Below are 23,605 nucleotides of genomic sequence, written 5' to 3'. Positions count from 1 at the left end.
TTTAGCTTTTGCCCCCTGAAAATATTATTGCTAGATAGGGCCTCTAAGTTGTAAAGATCTTAGAACTGGTTGTAGAGTACCAGAATAATACTCACTTAACCATAGAAGCATTTTTATGTCTTTTTGTAAAAAAGAATCTTCATGCTTCTAAATATAATGTGACTGTTGCCTAGTTTATATTTTTAAAAACTTACCTAAAATAAATGCAAAATGATGGCCCTGCCCTGTGATGGAAAAGAAACAGTTATCTTGCTTAAAGAGTAGGATAATTTGTATTATTGCTTGTAATTGCAGTAATATTTGTTAGACAATATTTGGTATCCTAAGCCACAAATCATACTTGATGTCTGTCCCTCAGTGGACTCTGGGCCTATATAGGGTAATCAGGATGATTTTCTGCCTTTGTTTTGATGGTAGTCTTTGTGCCAATCTGAGTAGGGTAGGCATCCCTGGCAGAGATAGTATTATAAGATGGCATGGTGGTATGAGTGGTCGCATATACCTCTAAACGGGGGGTGGGGTTAGTAAATTTATATATTTTTATTGATTAAACCCTTAATAGATAAAGATCTTAGGTTCACCTCATTTGTAGGATTAAAGAACAATATTACTTGAAAAAAATCCATAATAGTCTTCAAATTATGACGTATATAAGTGACCAACAAACAATTGCCTTTTGTTTAGACATGACTGTGTTTTCTTTGTGAGGATAAGATGCTGTTTACCATTTTGTAGCCTCCCCCTCTCCTTCAAATAAGTTCATTTTTTAAGTTTAATTGAACTTTTTAAAAGGTAAAGAATATTATAGTCTGAGGTCTTTAATTGTCTTGCAGTAGTGGAAATATATGTGATTTAAAACCATTGCAGACCATTGAGGAAAAGGAAAGACACTGATATTGGTACTGCAAAGTGGCACTTGTGGAAATTAAAGTCTTCTAATTATTCTTTCACCGGATGTGATCACAAGTGACCTTTCATTTTGTTGATACTTCTTACTTCTGTCCTGGGCATGTGTAGGCATGAATTGACTAAACTAAATATAGACAAAGATTAAGTATTTCACTAGTGTCTCAGAAACATAAAGGAAAAGGGGACTTGAAGAATTTACTGGTAGATTAGCATTTTTTATAATATGTGAATTTGAATTGCTTATTAAAATCTAGAATGAAGTTCCATATGTTTTCTTCCCCACATAAAATACCTGGTGTTGCTCTTCAATATTTTTGTAATTTAAGTCTGTTGCCTTGAAAGTAAGAAGTCTAAGCCTCAGGGTACAATTGAAAATTCAGTACTGGGAAATGCAATAATGTATTTGCCAATTGTTCTTTCCTCCTTTTCTGGATTTAAATGAAAAATGTGGTTCAATAATAAATTGCTTGTTCTACTACTTTTCAAGAGAATTAATGTATTATAAAACATAATTAATAAGCAATTAAACCTCAGATATTAATCATATTTGTCATACATGGCTTTTTCATACCAAAGACATCTCCCAGAAATTTTCATACTTTTTTTTTCAGTATGTTTATTTCAGTAGCCAAACAAAGCAGATATGAGTAACACTGCCTTATTATAGATTATTTCTCTTCATATAGTCTACTTTCCAGCTGTATTGTCCTCTTTGCTGATTCTCACTAAGAACAAATACTCCATATCCCTCCTCTGTTTTTCTACTTATTATCCCCCAAACCTGAAATGTACCCTCTCTTCTCTATCTCTTCTTATCCATAATTTCCTTTGAGAATGCCACCTTCAAAATGACACCTTTCCTCATTCCTTCTATGTTAAACCTAGTGCCTTTTCTTCCTTCTCAAAAAGATTTCACTTTTGTTTCTGAATTGCCCATGTCTAATAAATAGTAAGCATTTAATAAATATTTGGTTGACCATTTAGAATATAATCATTCTATTCCACATATTCTAGTTTTATGTTGACTTAAAAATTCCAATGGAAATAAAGAAAACATTTTTAATGTTTTGTGATATGAATAATAATGAAAAATAGCCACTTATAATAACATTAAATTTCAGATGTCATAAAGGTTTTAAAATGTTAACTGAATGAACTCCTTTTTTAAGATTTTGAAAGTACCTTTTAATTGGGTCATTTAGGAGCTTTCTGGTTTGTCAGATCAGCAGAGAGGCAGGATTCAGGAAGAGCAATTGGGAAATTATTAAGGAAGTTCAGGAGAAAGAGGGAATGAAGACCAAAAGTAAAGTGGTGTTGTGGTGAGTTGAAAAAAGGAGATGAGATACCCATTAAATGGCATTGACAAGAATTCACAACTTATTGGGGAGAAAAACTTTCCTTGTGGGGCTAAGGGACAAGGTTGTACAGATAATAAATCAAAGATCAGGGCCTGATCTCATGTCCAGTATGCTTTTTTTTGTTCCACCACTCTTAGAGTAGCATATCTTGGTGTTTTTCTTGGACTGTAACTGAAGTCTTTCAGAATTTGTCTACTATATTCTCAAATGAAATGATTAGTAATAGTATTAATGTGTGCATAATCAAAAACTTAAGTTTTACCTCTTCTATGTTTGATTCTCTTAATATATGCTACATCTGGGTGTACCCAAATGTGGGACCAGATTTGTGCACTGATGTGTGTTTAAATGGCTGATTGGGCACTCAGCTAAATGCAGCTGTGTTTATTCAAACCAAATGTGAATTCTCAGTTCAAACCTAGTGCAGGTGGTACACCTGCAGTGTTACTCATCCAGACATATGTCCATAGGCGCATTCAAATCTGTAATCATTTCAGAGACATAAGTGCACATACTTGATTGACAATTCATTTTAGTCTTTTTTTTTTTCTTTTTTAGTTTTATTTCTTAAGGAGGAAATAAGCATATATCTGAGATGAGGCTTAAAAGTATCATTAAGCCAGCTAACTGAACCCCAGAACAAAGCAACTTTGAGGTTGTAGCAAATTTACGTTACATTTTCAGTGAGCATTTATCTGAGTTTGAAGTCTTTCAGAAGAGTGTGTTCTTGCCTTTAGACCAGGGGTCAGCAACGTATGGGTCTCGAGCCATATCTGAGCCAGATATGGCTCTTTCTGCAGGAGCCATAAAGTCAATTTTTTCAGGTGCTGTTATAGGAGCTCGCACTGTGAGCACTGTACGGCTCTCACAAAATTACATTTTAAAAAATGTGGCGTTTATGGCTCTCACGGCCAAAAAGGTTGCCAACCCCTGCTTTAGACTAAATTTCATCTAATTTTTCCTGAGAGAGGAAATTAAAGGAAAGCACAGTGTCACAGGATTTCTTCAAATAGTGAAACTTACCCAGTGAATTAGGAAGTTTATTTTACATACATTTCATTTACATGTAGTTTTCAGGAATATAGCTTTTCTTTAGTAAAACAAAGTATATATTAATATGCAAACTAATGGTATTCAAACTGTTAATTTGGTTTTGGATTAGAAATGTCATTTATGAGCTCCATGAGGCAGAGGCCCATTTTATATTCACCTTTCTTTACTAGGCACTTGGTTTATGTTTATTTTTTGTTCATCATTGTTGCGTTATGACTATTTTAACTGCCCTTTAAAATGACCTTATAAACATCATTAGGATTACTTGCAATAATTTTACAAAGCTAAATGTGGTCTGTGTGTTACAGTAATATCCTTTATGGCATGGTATTTAGGCATGTGACAACACTATTAAAGTTCCTTAGCTCTGACTATTGCTTGATATACAATTAGTGGTAACGAATTGTCCCCAAATGGATAATATGTGATAATTAAACTTTTAATGCCAAAAAATGTTTCCATTACAGAATTTCATTGCCACCATATGGAAGTTAATAGAGAGGGTGTTTTCAATTGATAAATGCATCAAAGACTTCTGAAAAATTTCAGTAGTAAACATGTCCTTGATATAGGAATTTTTACAGACTGCAAAACTGTAATAATGCCAGATAACCTTGTACAAGTCACTTATATTCTTGAGGGCTCCATTTCCTGATCTGTCAAGAGGGTTGGACTAATATTGAAGATCCTTTCTAGCTCAAAAACTGCTATGAAACATCTAGAGTTATTATATTTCATTGGGGTTTGATATATTACATTTATATGGTACCTTTTGGTTACAAAATATTTTGCATTCTTCATTTCATTTGATCCTCCCATTTACCTCCCATGAAGCAAGTTGTAGAAATACTATTCCTGTTTTAGAGAGGAGGAAACTAAGGCTCAGTGATTTAATTGCCTAAGGTATCAGAACTAGAATAACTGCTAAAACTTGAATCCAGGTCTTCTATTCATTGCTCTTTTCATTATTTACACCATGCTGCCTCACAGAAAAGTAAACCACAAAAGCAAGAGGTTATTGCTATTGGGGGTAGAGATAGCAGTCTCACTAGCAATTCTCAAACTTCATACTGGCCTACAGATATGGCTTGAGAGCCATACGTTGCTGACCCCTGGCCTAAAGGCAGGGAGAAAAACTCTGGGCCTGGATTATCCAACTCTGAATAATTGAATTCAAATTGGGTATTTGTTTCCTATACTAGTCAAGTTTTCCCACAGGTGGTGCTATTTTCTCCCCTTTTTTGTTGTGGTGTAGTGCCTTCTAAGACTGGGAAATAGCTGTCATTCCATTGGACTTGATGCTCAAGAGCAGACTTTCTGGCAGTTCTCTGAATTTAAAGTCCCTACAGACCTATCTCCGCCTATATCTGTCTTAACTATGATGGAGGTGAAATTCCGCAGGAGGGATTTGGCTTTTGTAACTTGAAAACTGGCCTTTAAGAAATTTTCCTGAGGTAGATGTTCCAATTCTAGCTTAAATAATTCTAAACTGAAATTGGAACATTAACCTCAGAGGAATTTCTTAAAGACCAATTCCAATTTAGAAATAATTTTTAACTTTAAGTAGCCTCCAAGGATTTGAATCTTTAGCTTCATAATTATGGATATATGTGCCATTCTTTGAGGTCAATGTGGTCTCTCCAATGAATGAGCATTCCCAAATTATTTTCAACCAAATTTACTATTAATTTATATATTTCCTTGACAGCTTGATAAATAGAAAGTGATTTAGATCAACAAGTAATTGAAGTAATTGACTAAACGTTCTTGATGCTGAAACTGATTCTTGTTCTTGAACTCCTGTCAAGCTTGGTCTTCATTTTGGAATTTTTTTTAGGTTATGGTGTCCTCTTGGGACTTCCACCAGGGGGTTGCGGAAACAAGTAAGCTGGATGCTCTTCTGGTGTCCTTAAACCAAGAGAATGCTGGACTAATGGTTCTAGCTACAACATGTCATTGGGAGCACAGCAAGATACCCTGAATTCCTGGCGAGATGCCTAAAACAAATTTAGCCTCAAAACCTAACACCCTTACACACATTTTAAAATAAAATAATTCAGCCTGTGACAAATTTATGGTCACCTATCTAGAGCATGGGGTGGAGTGAGGAGGGGTTGGAGAAGGAACAGAGAATAGATTATGTTGAAGTGTCTTATACATAGTGTAAAAGGCATTGGTACATAGGTAATAGTAGTCCTCTCCTATGGAAAGCCATAAGTTATAAGAATAAATATTAAAAATGTGTATCACTGCTTTGTTTCTCAGATCCCTCTTCTACATCCCTCTTCCTGCCAAAACCTATTAACTTAGAAAATCGTTCCTATTAAAACTTTCTTAGAGTGTTGTTCTTGAGTTCAGGCTCCCAGATTGGATCTCAGTCTGTTGTGGGAGTTAGCACTTTGGGGAAATTGACCCAGTATTCGAATATACTAGGCAATATGGTAAATATTTATTTATATAGCTCTATCAAATGATGAGAGGGAGAGAATATATTGCTCTCTAAATATCCTTTAGATCACTTGAACTGAAATAATAGATAGATCAGTTTGGAAAACAGCATAAGCCTAGCATGGAGGCACTATGTTATACTGGTAGGGCACTTAAGTGACTCATACATCCTCAGCTGCCAAATCTTGCCCTTTCTACCTCCATAACACGTCTCGCATCCAGCCTCTGCCCATAGAATCACTAACATGGTTCTGGCTCTCCCCATCTTTCCTCAAATGACTGCAATAGCCTCTTCAGCAGTCTCCATGCCTCACTTATCTGTCCTTCCAGTAGCTGCCAAACTGATTTTCTTAAAGCATAAGCCTGGGCTGTTACACCTGCTTAAGAAACTAGTGGCTGGTTCCATTACACCCAAGGTCAAATATATACAAATATACTTTGGCATTTAAAACCCTTTACAACTTTATTTCAGCACATTACTCCCTTTCATATGCTCTGATCAATCAAACTGACCTTCCTTCTGTGCATCAGACACTGCACTAATTTCCTGCCTCCATGACTTTGGGAATATGCAGGGCAGGTAACACGCATTTATAGAGTGCCTACTGCTTTACAAATAATCTGATTCTTCTGTAATCCTCTGAGGAGGTGCTAGCATCACCCCCATTTTACAGATGAGAAAACAGGCAGATAGATGTTAAGTGACTTTCTCAGGGTCATATAGCTAATCAGTGTCTATCACTGGTTTTGAACTTAGGTTTTTGCTGATTCCAGGTCCACCATACCCTTTTCATTGATTCCCCACCCACCCAGGGTCTGGAATACCTTCCTCAATCAACATACTCTCAGAAGCCCCTCCTTTCTTCCCAGCTCTGCTTCAGTACCATCTTCTGTGTGAGGACTTTTCTAACATATCTTTTGTGTTAACATTTTCATATGCTAATACAAGTACAAATTGATAGATTGATACTAAAACCTCTTGAGGGCAGGGACTGGGCACCATCTCTTTTTGCATTTGCTGACCTTAGCAGCTGTCTAGCCCATACTAGACACTTAATGCCCATTGATTGCTAATGATTTTTTGACTTAACTGCATGATCCATTGAGCCCACATATATTGTGTTCCTGTAATTGCTAAAGTCCCTAGATGGGATAGAAATCACTCAGATGAGGCCAAAAGTCATCCCTTTCCAGGGTAATGGGAGAAATCCTTCTATGGAGACCTTGATCTGACTGACCTGGACATCAAAGGCATGTTGGGAGAGTGGATGTGGGGTTGAGGGTTAAGCCTTGAAGAAAATGGCTTGGGGACATTTTATGCACTGGCCATAACCTGTGGAAAGGCAGAGAGGCAAGAGAAAGACTATTGATGTCAGAAAAGAACAGTTTTACTAAACAGGCTTAATTGTGTTCAATGAAAGAGCATATGAAGTAGGTCTGGCAAATAGGCTTAGAGCTAAATTATTGAGTCTGCTATTGTGTCATTTAATTTTAGTGTCAAAGGAAGGATTCATCAGGGAACATTTTTGAGCAAGGATATAGGAGTCAGACCTATACTTTTAGGAAGATGATTTTGGCAGCTATGTTTCCAGAGAATGGATTAGAAAGGAGAAAGATTGGAATGAGGAAGACCAATTAGGAGGTTACTATACATTCCCTCAGAAAGAAGAACCTATAAGGGATGTGACTTTCCTCACCAAGAAAGAGTTATGTTTCTGGAGTAGGAATAAGAATCTTTAAAAACTATTATTACATTTTAGATTTTGTGGTAGAGAAGCAAAAGAAAGATGAAATGTGCTTGAAATGCACTGTAGACTTTGGTAACAATTTCAAAGAGCTTAGAAAAAAGATAGGAAAGGTCAACTTAAAATTCTACAGAGAAGTTACTCCAGAGTTATGGGAAGAATGAGATTCTGGAGACAATTCTGATGAGGAAGAGGGGAAATTGTCTAAAAAAGCCCAATGTTTAATTTAGATTTTCAAGATTCATATAAAAGATAGAAGTAAGAGCAGATAACAGGAATAGAAAGTCATGACAGAACTACAAAAATGCCAGAGCTTACTTGGAACGCATGCCTAAGACCACAACAAAGAATTAATTTTTAAACTATATTGCTGGGAAAGGAGGTTCAAAGAAAGCATATAAAACTGTAAGTAGGTATGGAAGGACCATTGATAACAGATGACAAAAGGTATATCCCTCACCCCATTTTATTTTGCTTCTGTTTTCTCTGTCAAGGAGAACAGATGAGTATTACAGTGTTTTGGATAGCTGGATTCAGAGCCAGGACAAGCTGGAGACTTGAACCTTTGGCATTTCATTGGCTGTGTGAGCCAGGGCTGGTCACTTAACATTTCAGTACTCTAGGCAATTCTTTGATATTAAAAGTTGTGGATTAAGTACCAACTTTGCTTTGGTAGAGGGAGTTTCCAATTCCCACAAAATCACAAGTCTAGTACCTGCTCTAGGGTAAATGGATTGGAAAGCACACAGAACAAAAGTGGTTCTCTTAACTTCCTACTTGGCCTCTTATTCTTCCTTCCTTTCTGTACTTGATTTTTTTAAAGTCACCTGACCTAGATAGACTACATCTCAGGCTAATTTAATTAGCTCAGCAAACATTTATTGAGCACTTATAATGTGCAAAGTACTGTTCTAGCATTGGAGTTACAGAATAAAGGACTTTGCCCTTACAGAGTCTACAATCTACTAGGAGAGACATACAAATCAGTAAATATTAAAGTATGAATAGAATAATTGTAGGAGACAAAAAGCATTAATAACTAGGAGAAATCAAGAAAGGCATCCTAATGTACTTAGCCTTGACAGGAAGGCAATGACCTTGGAGGTAGGAGAAGTGTGGGTTATGAGGAACAACTAATACAATCATAGATGCTCTAAGGATCTACAGGACTGTTGCTGTATATGTTCCAAGGACGCTCTGACTCAATACTGATAAAAATCAGACATTACTAAAGTATCATTATCTGGCTTTTTACCTTATCACATAATAGAGTAAGTTATATAAGGGTAAGAACTGTGTTTTAACTAGAAAACTAGAATTTTTCTCATTCATGGCCTGGTATAGTTCTCTACATACAAATATTTAATCATTTATTTTTTAAAACTACTCAACTCACAGGGAATCATTGCTGATTCTTTTAAAGAATAATATTATCAAATAGGTAATATTATCAAAGTTCATCCCATCTTGTGAAGAGCATTTATTCTATAGAGGTGAGTTAGAACTGATCTGCCGTAACTTTGTTATGTGTAGTCAAACTTATCAGAAGAATTTAAGTTTTAAGGGATCTTTCAAATTATCCCTGGGTATCCTTACTAAAGCTGGAGAAAGAGGAAATAGGAGGAACCAAAGAGAGTACATGATTCCTCGCTTCCCCCCCCTCCCCAAAAGCCTAATGCTATTCTAAATTACAGTGCAAGATGTCATTTACAGAGCAAAGGAGATGACAATTCCTGTATTTTGCTCGAGCTGGGTGTTTTTGGAAGCACATAGATGAGCTGGAGTATATCCAAAAGAAGGTGATGAGGATGCTAAGAAGGTTGGGCCAAATCACAAAAGGATAAGTTGACTGGCCAGAAGATATTTAGCTGGTTTCTAAGGTGCTGGAAGAACTGATAGGGGCAGCTAGGTAGCACAATGAATAAAGTACCAGGCCTGGAATGAGAAGGACCTTGGTTCGAGTTTGGCCACAGAAACTTCCTAGTTGTGTGATGCTGGACAAGTCATTTAATCCCACTTGCTAAATTCTTGCTGCTCTTTGCCTTAGAATCAATACTTAGTATTGATTCCAAGAGAGAAGGTAAAGGTTTTAATAAAAAATCATTGCTACCTCATTGTTGACTGTTTTTGAAAGTCTGGAGAGTGCAAAACAGTGAAAAAGGGAGACTAAAGAGTTTTGACTTCAAATTTTGTCAAATTTCTAGAACATAATTTTAAAGGTATCAAAAAGAGCAGAGATTACAGAACCAATCTGGCTTTTCCAAAACATTTCATGATCCTGTTAAACAATTTTATCATTGACTTGGGTAGAAACATAGAGGGTATGTTTATCAAGTTTACTATTTACATAAAAGTTGAAGGAGTATCTTAACATGTCAAATTGACAAAATCAAGATTCAAAAAGTTCTCAACTCCCTAGAACAGTGATGGGCAAACTTTTTAAAGAGGGGCCAAAGGAAAGGAAATGTTCATGTCAGTCTGTTTCTAAGGCAACTCTTTCGAAGTTTCATTGTATTGTATCCTATTCATTGTATTTGTCAGATTAAGAATAATGTCAGGCAGCCAGATAAAACATTTCAGGGGGCCACATCTGGCCCGCGGGCTGTAGTTTGCCCATCACTGCCCCAGAACATCAGGCCAAATCTAATCAATCTGATATGTTCTTAGGCTGTATTAAAGGAACCATGATATACAGGACTAGGAAGATGATGGGGTTTTGCATTCTACCTGAATTTTACAACATCTGTTAGTTTAGGAAGCATGTTGATGAATTGCACAGCATGCAAAGGAAGTGACCATTCTGGATGGGGAAGGACCTTGAAGTCATGTCATATAAATATTTAGCTAATGGCAGAAAAGACAGGTAGGAGTGAATAAAAGCTGTCTTTTAACTATTTTGAGGATTATCAAGTATTAGACTCTTCTAGGTTGGCTCCAGAAAGCAGAACTAGGAATAATGGGTTAGATGTTGCAGGGATATGGATTTAGACTTATTGTAAAGAAATTTTTGCTAAAAATTAGATGTGCAAAATGTAATGAGTTTCCTTAGGAGGTTTCTTATTTTTTGGAGGCCTATGGAGAAACTGAGTCTCAAAAGATCACAGGATTAGAGCTCTAGATCTTTTAATTCACTTGATGATATTTAATCTTGACCCATATGAGTTTGATTACTATCCTAATTTTATCATGAAAACAAGTTCCTTTGAGAATCTAAAATTTCTGTCCCTTTAGTTTCTACCATGTCATATTAATCTAGTTTTTGTAAGCATTTGTTCAGAATTATATGTGTACTTGGTTCTGTGATTGCTTTGAGAGAAAAGTTTATTTATATGAAAGCATTTATATTTATATGAAATTGCAAAATCCATAGTTGTGACTCCTCATTGTTATCATAACTGGTTTGTAAAGAGCAGAGCTTGGTGTGTCAAAGCCTGTTTGTTGCCTAAGCACCTACTTCCCTTTATTGAGCTTTAGAACATTGTTTTGATTTGGTTTTTTGGGCATAAAAGTGTAGTTAAATTCCTGGTACTTGATTGACTGGCCTCATGTCAGTAACAAAACTAAACTAAACTTTAAATGAAATTTGGAATGGGGAATGTTAGAATTAACTTTGCCTAAAAATGTCCTGAGCTAATTATTGATTTTTTAGCAGTGCCTACTGTGGTAGATTTTCTGGAACAATTATAATACTAGTAAGATTTTAATATTGGTATCATATTGGTAGTGATTAAGGAGCAGTTATATAGCAGAACAGTTGCAACTCTCCTTCAGACCTCTTATTTATGATTTCCATGTTCCTGCTTTACACCCAACAAATCTTTCTTACCACTACTATTTATTGATGGCTGCCTTCCAGGTACAAGTTCCAAGTAAATATAACAGAAGCCAATTAACCCTTTTCTGAGGAGTTTCATTACACAACAGAATGGTGGTTAAGGAGGGGTAGAGGGAGTGGGAAGTCACCTGTGAGTTTATAAAGAGATGCATTTCTAATTTTTAAGCAACAGATCCCTTAAGGCATTCCCCACTTTGTAAATCCTTTTCAGAAAGTAATGCTTTACTTCTTCAAAGACACAAAATAGAAACTTGGTGGCATTTAGAATTTGGATTTTCATGCTTTTCTTTGAGCCATTTTGATCAAGAACCTACCTGCTCCAGTAAGCTGAAACAGTGCCAGCTTTAATTGTTGTTAGACAATCAAGCTATCACCCACTATTTGTTATAAAGTATTGCTCTAAAAGCTTCTTAGGGGAGTTAGCTCCCACAGTAAAACAATTTCAGTAGACAGATTATTTCATTAGAATAATATGTAAAACTTTTAACTTGGGAGTAGTGATTTAACCTCTTGGTCTTTTCTCCACTTGGCAATAATATCAGCTCAGATCAACCTCAGCCCATAGCTGACTTTAATTATGGAAAAAGTTCCTGAATTACTGAGATTAAAAAGCACGTTGATCTGAAGTGGGCATGACTTTATTAGCCTCTTAGGGAGGCAACAAAATTACAGTGAGAAAATACTGGATTTGGACAGATGATTTGGGTTTGAATTTTAACTCTGCTATTTATTACTTCTGTCAACTTGTCAAGTCACTTCATCTTTCTGAAGCCTCAGTTCCTCCTTTTTAAAATGAGGGGATTGTCCCTAAATGGCCTTTAAGGGTCTCTGTCAGCTCTTATTCTGTAATCATTAAGCTCCCGTGGAGTTCCCTTCAATAAGGCTGGCTAGTATTACTCTTCTAAATAATTGAAGGGCACCCCAGAGAATAGTTTGTTACCACTAGATCAGATAATTCAGAAATATTTGAGGTCCTTCTAAATTCAAGGCATTCCCTTAGCCCTAGATTTATTACAAAGAAGTTGGGAAGAGAACTATTTGGGGAGAGAGATATCAAAAAGATATCTATACTATAAGGGGAATATTGGGAGCAAATAAGCATTATTGGCATTAAATAGATGAGGAAGCAGGAGGAATGAATGAACCAGCAACTTATTAAATGCTTAGTAGGTATACTATGCTGAGTTCTAGGGATATAATAAGAAAGCAAGACAGCCCTTGCTCTGAAGAAGCTCACATTTTACTGAGAGCAGCAATACCTAGGTTTCATTTGCAAGTTGAATGGAAAAGATCCCATTGTCCTTATGGGGCAACAGCGAAGCAGATGGTAATTCATATTTACTGTTATTTCTCCTGATAACCATATCCCTTTCTGATGTTGTTAAATCATCTGATGGTGCCCCAAAGACTTAGTGTAAGAATTCAGTCTTCAGTAGCAGTTGGGAACTGAGGAAGCAGGAGCTGCCGTACTCTGAAAAACAGTTGCCCAGCCTCAGTTCCACAGGGATTGCTTCCATGGATGATGGTTCTTGAGTCTGGTCTGGAAGGGAGGATTAGGGTGCCTTTCTGATTGGCTATATTGTATTATTAATGTTGCTTATTCACTCACGAAAAATCATTGAATATAATTTTTCTTCTACTAGTCTAGAAAACCACTAATTTGGACTAAAGGAGAAAGCTAGCAAAGTTCAATGGAATAGGTGTTCTCTCTCTTTTTTTTTTAAATTTAAAGGATGGAGGGCTAAAACGATCTTAAGGTGAAAATACCTTGATCCACCTGTAAAATTCTAATAATTTTAGTGCCACTTCAGTCATATATCAGGTGATAGTGACTATCTGATAACTCGGTATTTTTGCTCATTCCTACTTTTATTTGCCTTTTGCTTTGTTTTATCCTAATTTATTTTTCTTTTGGGGGTAGAGTGAGAGTCCTAAAACTGCTTGTGGATATGAAACTCTTCCAAGTACCCACCAGATTACATATTTATCTTTTTTTCTCATAAAAATGTATTTATACTCTCTTTTCTTGTCCCCATTTCTCAGGAGAAGATTACACCTTGGCTTATAGATTTGTTTATGTAACTTATTTTAGTATATCAAAGAAAGAAAGAAAATTCCCAGGAAAAAATTAATAGTCTTAGGAAACAAAAAAGCAAATATAACTTTTTCTTTTGACAATGATTAAAGTAGAAGATATTAGTTATGTAATCCTTTAGGTTGAACAGAAATTTCAGTTCCTGTTAATGACAAGAATGACATTTCTTAGGACCTTATTAATGTTTTTGTTTGCCGTACTTAGGTGTACCCATGTCCCCACATCTGAATTGTCAGTGTTGAAGTATAGGAACTATAGTTGGCCTGGGTATGGTAAATTTAAAAGCTATTAAATTTGTATGAGAGAGAGCCTGGCATAGAGGATAGAGCCCTGGCCATGGAGCCAGGAAGACTTGAGTACAAGTCCTGCTTTTCATCATGAACCAGTGTTTCTATGAACAAGACACCCTCTCATTATTTGTAAAGCAGCTCTTGAAGATTGCAAATTAGAGATGAGTTGCCTGTCTGCAATGGGGGAAGGAATTTCTATACCCAAGAGTTTCCTAGAGTGATGAAATAACAGGTGTGGTCTCCCTCCTTCCCCCTCCCACCAGCATTCCCCCAAAAGCTATACAGACATGCCTAAGTGGTATAATACTTGCCATTCAATTTTATGTTTTAAGTAAGAATCTTGAACGTTAAGCAGTTAGTAAATTTAATCAGTTGTGCTAGCTATCCTTCAAGGATTTTCTGAGCTTCTAGAGTTTGATTTGAGGGTAGTTATTTCCTAAGTTGAACCATGTCCAAAAGTAATTATATATTGCACCAGCTTACAGGGTTTTAAATTGCCTGAATAGTTTTTTTTGAAAGTATTGGCATTCTCTTCCTGATTAAATAATATTCCTTCCCTTGTAATGCTTTTGGATCCTGTTTATACTCACTTTCATCAAATTCATGTATATAAATTTACTATCTTTTGTTCCTAAAAGTCAACATGGCATCTGTGATGATTTGGGAACTATTCGGAAACAGCATACACTTATTTTTACGAGCACATTTATTGCCCAGGAACACTTTAAATGGAGATCAGAAACTGTTCTAAGACTTAGAGGAAATTCTCTTTAAAATAGATTTAAAAAAAAAAAAAGTCATCACTGGCCTCAGCCAGAATTCTATTCCCACTATTCTTTAAGCATAAGCAAAACTCTTTTACTCCTTTTGAACATTAATTATTGGGGAAATGAAGTCTTCTTTTAGTAACAGTATTTTTGTTAAATCTAGGCAGTGTGGCATTGTTTCAAGAGCTTTGGGATTGGAGTTGGAAGTCAGCTTTGAACCCCAGCTCTGCTACTTTTGCTAGCTGTATAACCTCAGGCAAGTCATTTAGTCTCTCCTGACTCTCAGTTTACTCTACAGGTAAAATTGAGATATCATATCTGTATACCCTCCATCTCATTGTTGTGGAGATCTAATGAGATAACCGATGAAAGCACTTTGAACACACTGGAAACCATGATCTAAATATGAGTGATCGGTATTTTAATTTCTAATAGTGAGCCACTTGTTTTGGAGACAGGTGCGATATTTTGCTGATTGACAGTTCCTGACTAAAGAAACCAAGCAGCAGCCTAGTAGCAGAATTAAATTCTTAGCTAATGTATCAAATACATTTAATTTTTCGCAGAGCTACAGTGGACAGCTTGGCATAATAACTCACTTAACTCACACATTTCCTATCTTCAAATGAGTGTTTTGAGATTATCTGTGAGTTCAAACTTAGTTTATAGTAAATCTTAGTTTTACTTTGACTAAGTGTCTCTCAGCTTATTAATATTCATTTCAACTTAAAATTAACCCACCATCAAATTACTTTCACATACTAAAAGCAATGTAATTTTGAAAGTTAAATCAAAACAAAGCAATCTTGTGTGCAGAAAGATAAAAATCATAGACTGTGGTTACAGAGTGCCTCTACAGGAATTGCATACATAAAGTGATTTCCTCCCATCTTGTTAGGGAGAGGCCAAAGGGAAATGCCCAGGCCTTATCACAATCCCATTATGTCAAACTAGAACTTGAGAGCTCATGTAAACAGTTTGGAGAAAGAAAATCCAGTTGCAGCTGGTGTAGATTTGCATTGTTTTAAATCTGAAAGGTGCTCACTACACTACCCTCTAAGAATAGTTACTCTATCTAATGGAAGACTAGGCTGAGACCTGTGGCTGAGAATTGGATCCATCTAAAAAAGCCTTTCCCAGAGTCTAAATGAGAATGTTCTTCCTTTGGGTGCAGTAAAAAGAGTATTTATTATCTTTGTATAGTATTCTAGTTGTCATCTTTGGGTTACCCATTAAGGAAATGACCAGTGTAAATTTTATACTTTTAATAATGAAACCTTAGATTGCATTTGTACATATGAAGACACATGTCTAGAACACGTTGTAATTATTTTACAGAGTAGAAATAACCCAGGGGAGAAGGTACCTTTGGAATACCAAAATTTGCCTCTGGAAACCTTAAAATAGTTTTGCATGTTTCCCTACATTTCTAACAGGTTGTTGAATGCTTCCGGAGTTTCTCAGGTCAAAATAAATGATGATCACTAGGAGAAAAAATGAAAAGAGCCCTTTTTTGGAGACATTTTTCCCTTAGGGTGGGAAAGAATGAAGTAGCTTTATGTTTCTTTTCTGTTCGTATTGTGCACCAATCTTGACCAAACAGTGTTTATACAGGTGGAGTCACTTGAGAGCAATTAGAGGTTCACTAGTTCATTAGTTCTGGCACAGATTGTCTGTAGCTTTATTTAGCTTCTTAGGGCAAATTACACCAAATCACTGGTTTCTTAAATAAATTATAGCTACCAGAATTCACCCTTAGGGGAATCTGAAACTTTTTTTTCTTAGTCAATAATTTTGACAATGATAGTTATACTCAGAACACACCATAAATTATTTTTTCTTCTTGTCTCCTACTGTCTTCTATCCCCTTTCCTTTTAATCTGTTATATACCTCATTGAAGAATTTTATCAGGGTTTTTTATGCTAGAGCTTGGGACTCCCCAAAGAACTTAATGGAACAGTATAGAAAGACTGGAGTCCCAGTGCAATGAAGTGTATGCCCCATGTAAATTGAGAGAAATTTCTGTTTTCCACGAGCTAAACTTTTTCCCTGTATTATTAAGTTTCTGAGCCTTGTGACTATCATCTGAACTGACATAAAAGAGATAGAACATGATGGCAACATGTGCCCCATGCAAAAAAATATGGGCTCTAGTGGGTTTTTTGAACTTTATTTTACATTTGTCTTGCAGATAAATGCATTATGCTCCTCATTCTATAATAATTACTTTATAATGAGGGGGAATCTTGTAAGAAACAAAAAGTAGAAATGATTGCTGGGAAAAAAATGTTAGTGCCTTCACTTTGATATGATAGTAGTTCTTCAAAAGTTAACTCTTTCACAACTGTTTAAAATGGAGGGAGGGGGATGATTAAATCATTCTCTATCAAAAAAAAAGTACAATACTAAATGATTTGTCTCTCCCTTTGTTGCAGGGATTTTTGGATAATAACTATCAAGGAGCGGGTGACCATCACCAAATGGTTATTTTACGCCTGTTACGTTACATCATCCGCCTTGTTTGGAGAATGCAGTGACAATTATTTGAGAAGCAAGGAGTGCACAGATTTTTTTACTTGCTACAAATCATCAAGTAAAAATACCACTTGCATCTTCATTATAATTACTATGCAATCAACAGGTTCTTTCCCTAAAGGACATAGGGACAGTGGAACTCCACAATTTTGAGGACACCTGTATGTGAACTTGAAAGTGGATTGTGTTCATCACATGACAGATTTTATAAAGGGGAGTTCTTGTGAATGTAAATGGATTTTTTAAAAAAAATGTATCAATCACCGTTCTTTGAAGCAGGATTTTATGCAAGAGTGGTGTTTACATTGGCGTGTTTTTCAACTTCTTTAATAAGAAGGAACAAGTTTTCAAAAAGGAAATGGAAACTTTTTGACAAACTCATGAATGATTTTTGTACTAAATTTTAAGAACCTATTGCTTAGTCTTAAAAGAGGATGATGTATATATCCTGCAGTGGAAACTGAGCCGGCTAATTTGTAAGCTGCCTTAGTTTATTTTTTTGGGGGGGGGGGAGGGATTATTGTACAGTTTTGTTTTTTTTCTCTTTAGCAGGGAGAAGTATGTCTCTCCTGTTGTCCTATCCTCTTTATTCTGTACTATCTTTATACCAAAATTGGCATAATAAAATGGAGCTGGTTAAAAAGTGTAGGTTATTAACTTACACCAACATGCTTCTTCCTTGTAAATACTTGACCCCCTCCTTAAATTTACTTGCATCTGTGGCAGACCATCCAACGGGTCTAACTTCCAGCTACCTTTGAGCACTCTTATCTTCTGGGGATCTTCCAGTTTTTATAGCCAATTTAGAATCTTATAGATACAAATGTGTTCTAAAATCTTCCAATATATTTAATGCCTCAAGCCATCCCTCAGCCCCTGAGTGCTGTTTTCCTTCTTTTGACAAGTAGATTTTAAAATGTATTCTATGCCCTGGTCATCAGTGCCTCATCCATGGCAGGTACAGTTCTTTCTTTAGCTGTGATCCTACTCCTGATTACTTTTTTACATCTTGAAATTGCCATTGGTCAGGACTGGGAAAACACAGAGTGAATCTAAAGAGGTTTTTGTTTATTTTTAATTGATTTCAAGGAAAAAAGGCCCAAAGGAGTTTGCATTGTGTATCCACAAATGGGAGAGAGGGAGGTCAGATGGTTTAGGGGATTGTTTTGTGAACCCCACTATTTTTTCATGGCAAAAAATCAACCTTCTACACAACTTTTTGTTTCAGTTCTTTTTGGATTGTCAAATAAAATTCAGCAGTGCCAACAGCTATTGTATTCACTTTTGCCCCATAGAAGATCCAGTATTCCTGTAATTCTGCTTAACAACTGAAGAAAAATATTGTGAATATGTAGTTTCATAATTTTACTTACAAAAAAAAATTGGGGGGATACAGCCATCTTTCCCATATATTCAGGGGAATTTTTTTTCTTTCTCTAAAACTGAAGGATTTTCCTTTCTTAGTAAGTTGAAATTAGGTTCATAGGAATTGTGTTGGATCTCAGCTATGGTTTCTTGAATTAATCTTGAAACCTTATTTAGTAAGGTCACATTGTCCATTGGTTGTGATAGTGAGCAGAGACTAACAGAAAGTATTAGAATTTGTGTACCTTGCTGGACACGCCAAAGATGTTTGGTTCCACCTGAATCCCCTACTTGGATATCTACGATCATATGCTAATTTCTACAACTGGAGCACTTTACTTCTGTTTCTTTTAATTATACATCTCCCCTGGGAGTTGGAAGCAATGCAACTCACAAAAGGACATTTTTGTATGGCTCTGCTGGCCCAGTGCCCCAGTGGGGATTCATGTCCTTTCTTATACATTTACCTCAAGCATGGCAGTGCAACAGGTTTGCCACCATTGCTTCAGGCTGATGATAAAAATAAGCCTAATGATGAGCTAAAGAAATTCTATGAATTATAGAAGCAGTATAGAATAGGATGTTGGCACCAAGAGTTTGAGAGAGAAATACATTTCTCTGTACTGTATCTCTTAGAGAACACAATGCCTCCAGCATTTAAAAAAAAAAAAAAAAAGAGCTAATTCCACTTTTTGAAAACTTAATGCGGGTTTTGTGCCTTGACAACCTCTACCCACGTTGGGTTTGTAGTAAGTCTCCCATGGCATAACAATGAAAATGCAATAAGCAAATACAGAATACTTACTTTCATGGGTAATTCTTCAGATGACATATCCTGCCAAAACTTAATGAAGAATTTGCTTTGGTTGTGGAGAAACCAGTTTAAAATTTCTTCTGATATAAAAAATTTGTACACATTTTTTCCCTTCTTTCTCTCTCCTTAACCCTTCCTCTATTTTATTGTAAATATTTAAATATTTATTAGATTAGAACATCTTTACTTTTATCAACTGAGCCAAATGTCTGTGTGCAATTGTGTGGTTCTTTTTTCTGTAAGATTTTGTAAATAAGTAAAAATCACTGTTTTCTAAACCTTTTTTTTTTAGAATTGATGTTTGTAAATATGTAGATTCTTTTCTGTGTAATGTGTTCTACTGTTTCATAATGCTGTAACTTGTAGAAATATTGTATATTTATTTTCTGCTTATTTAATTTCTCAAGTTCTGTAAAGTTATGCATTCCCTTTCCCTCCCCCAGATTATCTGCTTTAACACAGAAGTAGTGATTGATCAGTTTAACGCACTGTCTTTTTCAGTGCTGTCCGTATGGCTTTTCTACTGTGGTCCTCCAGATTTCATTCCTGTTCATTTTGCTTTTATTAAACTTTTAGGATTTGCTTAATTGTGGTTTTTAACGCTAAGGGAGCTGAAAATAGCCAAATACTGGAATCTACTCAGAGCATTAACCAAGTTCTTCCAGTCATAAACCATTGTGAATTGTTTGCTCTAAGCCTGCCCCATCTTTGGGTATAAAATATATTTAGCATTTGGGAAAAGTTTACTGCCATTGATTAGTCATGTTGAGAAAAAAAAAAGATGATGAGATTACAGAGGTTGCTGCCTTGAGATTGCTGAAGTCAGGGATCCATGGGACAAGTGGGCAGGCAATCAACTACCTCACTTGGTTCCCGAGGCATTTTTTCCCTTCATTTGTTAGGAAGGAAACAGGCTGGGGCCCTGGGTTTTTGGCTCTTTGCCTTGTGTCTCCTGCCACACGCTGGTACCAAGCCGACGGGGTATCAGTTTGCTTGTTTTAAAATCTTAACTTGCATGGCTTATTTCGCAGTTGGAACATGGTTTATCCTTCGTGCCCTTCTTCCCTCAGTGGAATAGGCAATTCTCAGCATTCCTATATTCTGATCACATATTGTTCCTTTTAGTTTGGCTTTTAATTTATATTTCCGTCAAAAGAGATTATTTTGAGTCCAAATGAAAGATCTTTAATTGGCTGTTAAGATGTGCTAAGTCGTGAAAATTTTAATAAAACTTACTAATAGGTTCCATATATAACAAGCAAAATGGTGCTGCCATTGCAGCTTAGCCCGGTGCCTCCATGTGTGTTTATTACTCTGCACTCCTACATACAATGTGTGGGGTTTTGGTGCATACACACAGGTGATCAACTGTGGGACTTGCTACTTACACATACAAACTTTTCCTTATACAAGAAGTATCCTCAAATTCTTGTGTAAATAACTTGACTACTTCGGTAAATTTTTTGGATTTCAGAGGATTTAAATATTTTGTACCCTGGTTTTAAGACCACAAATACTGTATACAAACTCATCAGGTACCGATATGTACATAGCACTGATCTGTAACTTAGACTGATTAATCACTTACTTTGTTTCATAGGACCCAGCATATGTAGCATTTTTATTGCAATTTCCCTGGCTTACTTGTGTTTTGCACTGATGAATTTTTGACAGGGTAATTGTCACTTTACTTGTGCAATACTGCTGTAAATAATTGCAGATTTTTTAAGGAAAAACTCGATCTTTTATGTTCTTTAATAATGAATTTTATATAAATAAAACCTTCAACTAGTTTTCTTGTGTGGTCTGGATTGACTGGTTTCATTTAATCAAATCAGGGAATGGAGAAACTGTATATTGGAATTGTGTTTGGTTGTTCCTAAAGCTAAATCCCAATTAGTAAGAATAATGCATACTGGGGGGAAAAAATCACATGTATTGAAAGCTATGCTATTTGAAGTTATGATTATGGTCATTAGTTCCAACCCCGTGGAAATATGCATTGTGAATGTGAATGATGCTGCCACTTAGATTCATTATTTATACTAACTGGGACCTTGGCTGTATGTGCTAATTTATACTTTGTAACTATATCTTATATATGTGTGTGCATATACATACATACATATATATAATTTATGGTTTAAAGAGCACTTTGTTCATATCAACCCCATATGGCAAAATTGTATGTGTGATTTTATCTTTTTATCTGCATATTGCAGATGAAGAAACGCATGGGTGTGTTTTTGTGCTTGGAAACAATTGCTTTCTGAGGTTGGTACTGCAAAACTGCTTCCTCATCATTCCAACCAGTATACCAAATACTCTGAAATATAATACAGACTATAAATGTGCCAGGCACCCCTTTTAGGGAAAAGATGACACAATATGACTAATAACAGTATTTTAGGAAATGTCCAACATGACCTACTAGTTTATACCAGTCTATACCTTTACCTTTGTGTAGTTTAAGCTCTTTCCTTAAGAGTTAAGTTCCTATTTTGTTCTAGTTCAAAATTAAGTTGTGTCTTAACTTTGCCTCCTCCCCATCTCTCTGTAGAAGGAGGCTTTGTAAGGATAATGACTACTGTCTTGAACAAGTCTTTGTTTTAAAAAAAGGCAGTCAGGATATGAATTCAACCAAGGATGTTTTGAGAGGAACTGACGTCTGGCTTTGGAGGAAGGATTATAGAAATCTCAAATGATTTATTTAAAGATTTTTGCCCCATATATTTTGGGGGGAGGAGCAGAAAAAACAGTGCTCAGATTTTTAGTGTAGACATATTCCTTGTTACACATTTGCTTTACTAGATTTCAATTTTATTGCCAACAATGGTTTACAAGAAAAATATCAGGCACTACTTTTTGGTCTGATATTCAAGGCATCTGGTTGACCACCAGATCCCTTGTTTTTGGCCAAAAGATACTCGTGGAGACCATCCCCTAAGGAATGGAAGAAGAATTTTAAATTGAAGAAATAATGTATCATTAAGAAAAGTTGAAAATGGTATACAAAGAGTACTGCATTCCTCAAGCCCTAAGAGGGATAAATACTATAATGGTATTGCAATGTAGGCATAAAGTATACTACACACAATCACACACATGTGTGTGTATGTGTGAGATATACAATTTAAAAAAGAAGCAATTCACCAAAACATTTATTAAATACTTATTATATACAGAGCATCTTACTGCTAGAACCACAAAGAGAAAACTGCCCTTTCAACTGAGGAGGAGAGATACCGCAAAAGCACCAATAGGTAAAAAGCAAATATATGCAGTTACTTCAGAAGGGAGTGATTGCTAGTGACCTTGTGTAGGAAGTGGCCTGTGAGATGTGATTTGAAGGAAGCTAGGGATCATGGGATGCAGTCTATTCATGGAAGACCCAGCTGCAAACAGCTACAGGCTATTTAATTGGACAACAAACTTTATAAAGGGGATGGATCACTTGCTACTTCCCCAAGAAGTTCTTAGTGCTTTTATGTGTTAATACATGCCCTAACAAGCTTCAGAATTGACTAAGCAAGTTACTTCATCTTTGTGCCTCAACTTTCTCATCTGTAAAGTGAGGAAGTTGGACTAGATATTCTCCAAGTGCCTTTCCAGCTTTAAATCTATGCCCCTATAAGATTAGGTTATTTTTACCCCAGATCATAGACTAATAAATTACCAAATAAGAATAAAGTCAACTGTCATTCCTAGGCCAGTCATGCTTTAAACACATTAGTCTGCAGATTAGACCAAAAGGAATTGGGGGAGGGAGTGAGGAGAGAGGAGAAATAAGCACACGGGTTTTAATATTAACACGAGAAGTCTGTCTTATGTTTCTCATTGACAATTAAGCCATACAAGAAGGACTATAATTCACCATTTTATCACCTATTTTAAGACAAGACTCCAGTCTGCTACATGCTGCCACAGGCATTTGTGTCATCAATTAAACTTAGTTTGAGGACCCTTTGAAGTTACTGACATTTAAAATAATTCATGATTAAGTAGTTCCTGAAGATTTATAAATAAGCTTTTCTTAGCAGGCAGGAAAATAGTGAAAATTTAAAAAAATCATAATTCACATAAAATTCTCCTCTGATGGGAGTTAAGTCTAATATCTCGTCCTTGCTATATCAACCATAAAATTAACGAACCTTTATTTTACTATAATGTTTCCAAAGTTCTATATTGCCCAAAGGAAATCATTGACACACTCTTAAGTTTTACTATGATCTGGTCACAAACCACATTAACTGAGGAAACTTCCTTTCTAGTTTTCTTGCCCATGTAAGAGAATCCTAGATCACAATTTTCAAAGATTCAGAAAGATCAGTTACAATTAGATGCCTTGAGCTCCTTGCCTCATAGCACAAGTTGTTTGTATTCAATAAAA

At 35.8% G+C, this 23,605-nt stretch overlaps 1 protein-coding gene across 1 annotated transcript in view; it reads left to right on the top strand.

The window, feature by feature from the left end:
• Nucleotides 1-17,097, top strand: part of BCL2L11 (BCL2 like 11) — a 58,518-nt gene extending 41,421 nt beyond the window's left edge. The window contains exon 5 of the mRNA XM_044663448.1: nucleotides 16,937-17,097. Coding sequence (XP_044519383.1) covers nucleotides 16,937-17,038 — 102 coding nt within the window. The 3' untranslated portion in view covers nucleotides 17,039-17,097. The remainder of the gene's footprint in view (nucleotides 1-16,936) is intronic.
• Nucleotides 17,098-23,605: the final 6,508 nt, after the last annotated feature.

This window comes from Gracilinanus agilis, chromosome 2, assembly GCF_016433145.1.
Source record: "Gracilinanus agilis isolate LMUSP501 chromosome 2, AgileGrace, whole genome shotgun sequence".
Lineage (NCBI taxonomy): Eukaryota > Metazoa > Chordata > Mammalia > Didelphimorphia > Didelphidae > Gracilinanus > Gracilinanus agilis.
The sequence above is the reverse complement of the archived record's forward strand: the minus strand, read 5'-3'. Positions and strand labels throughout refer to the sequence as shown.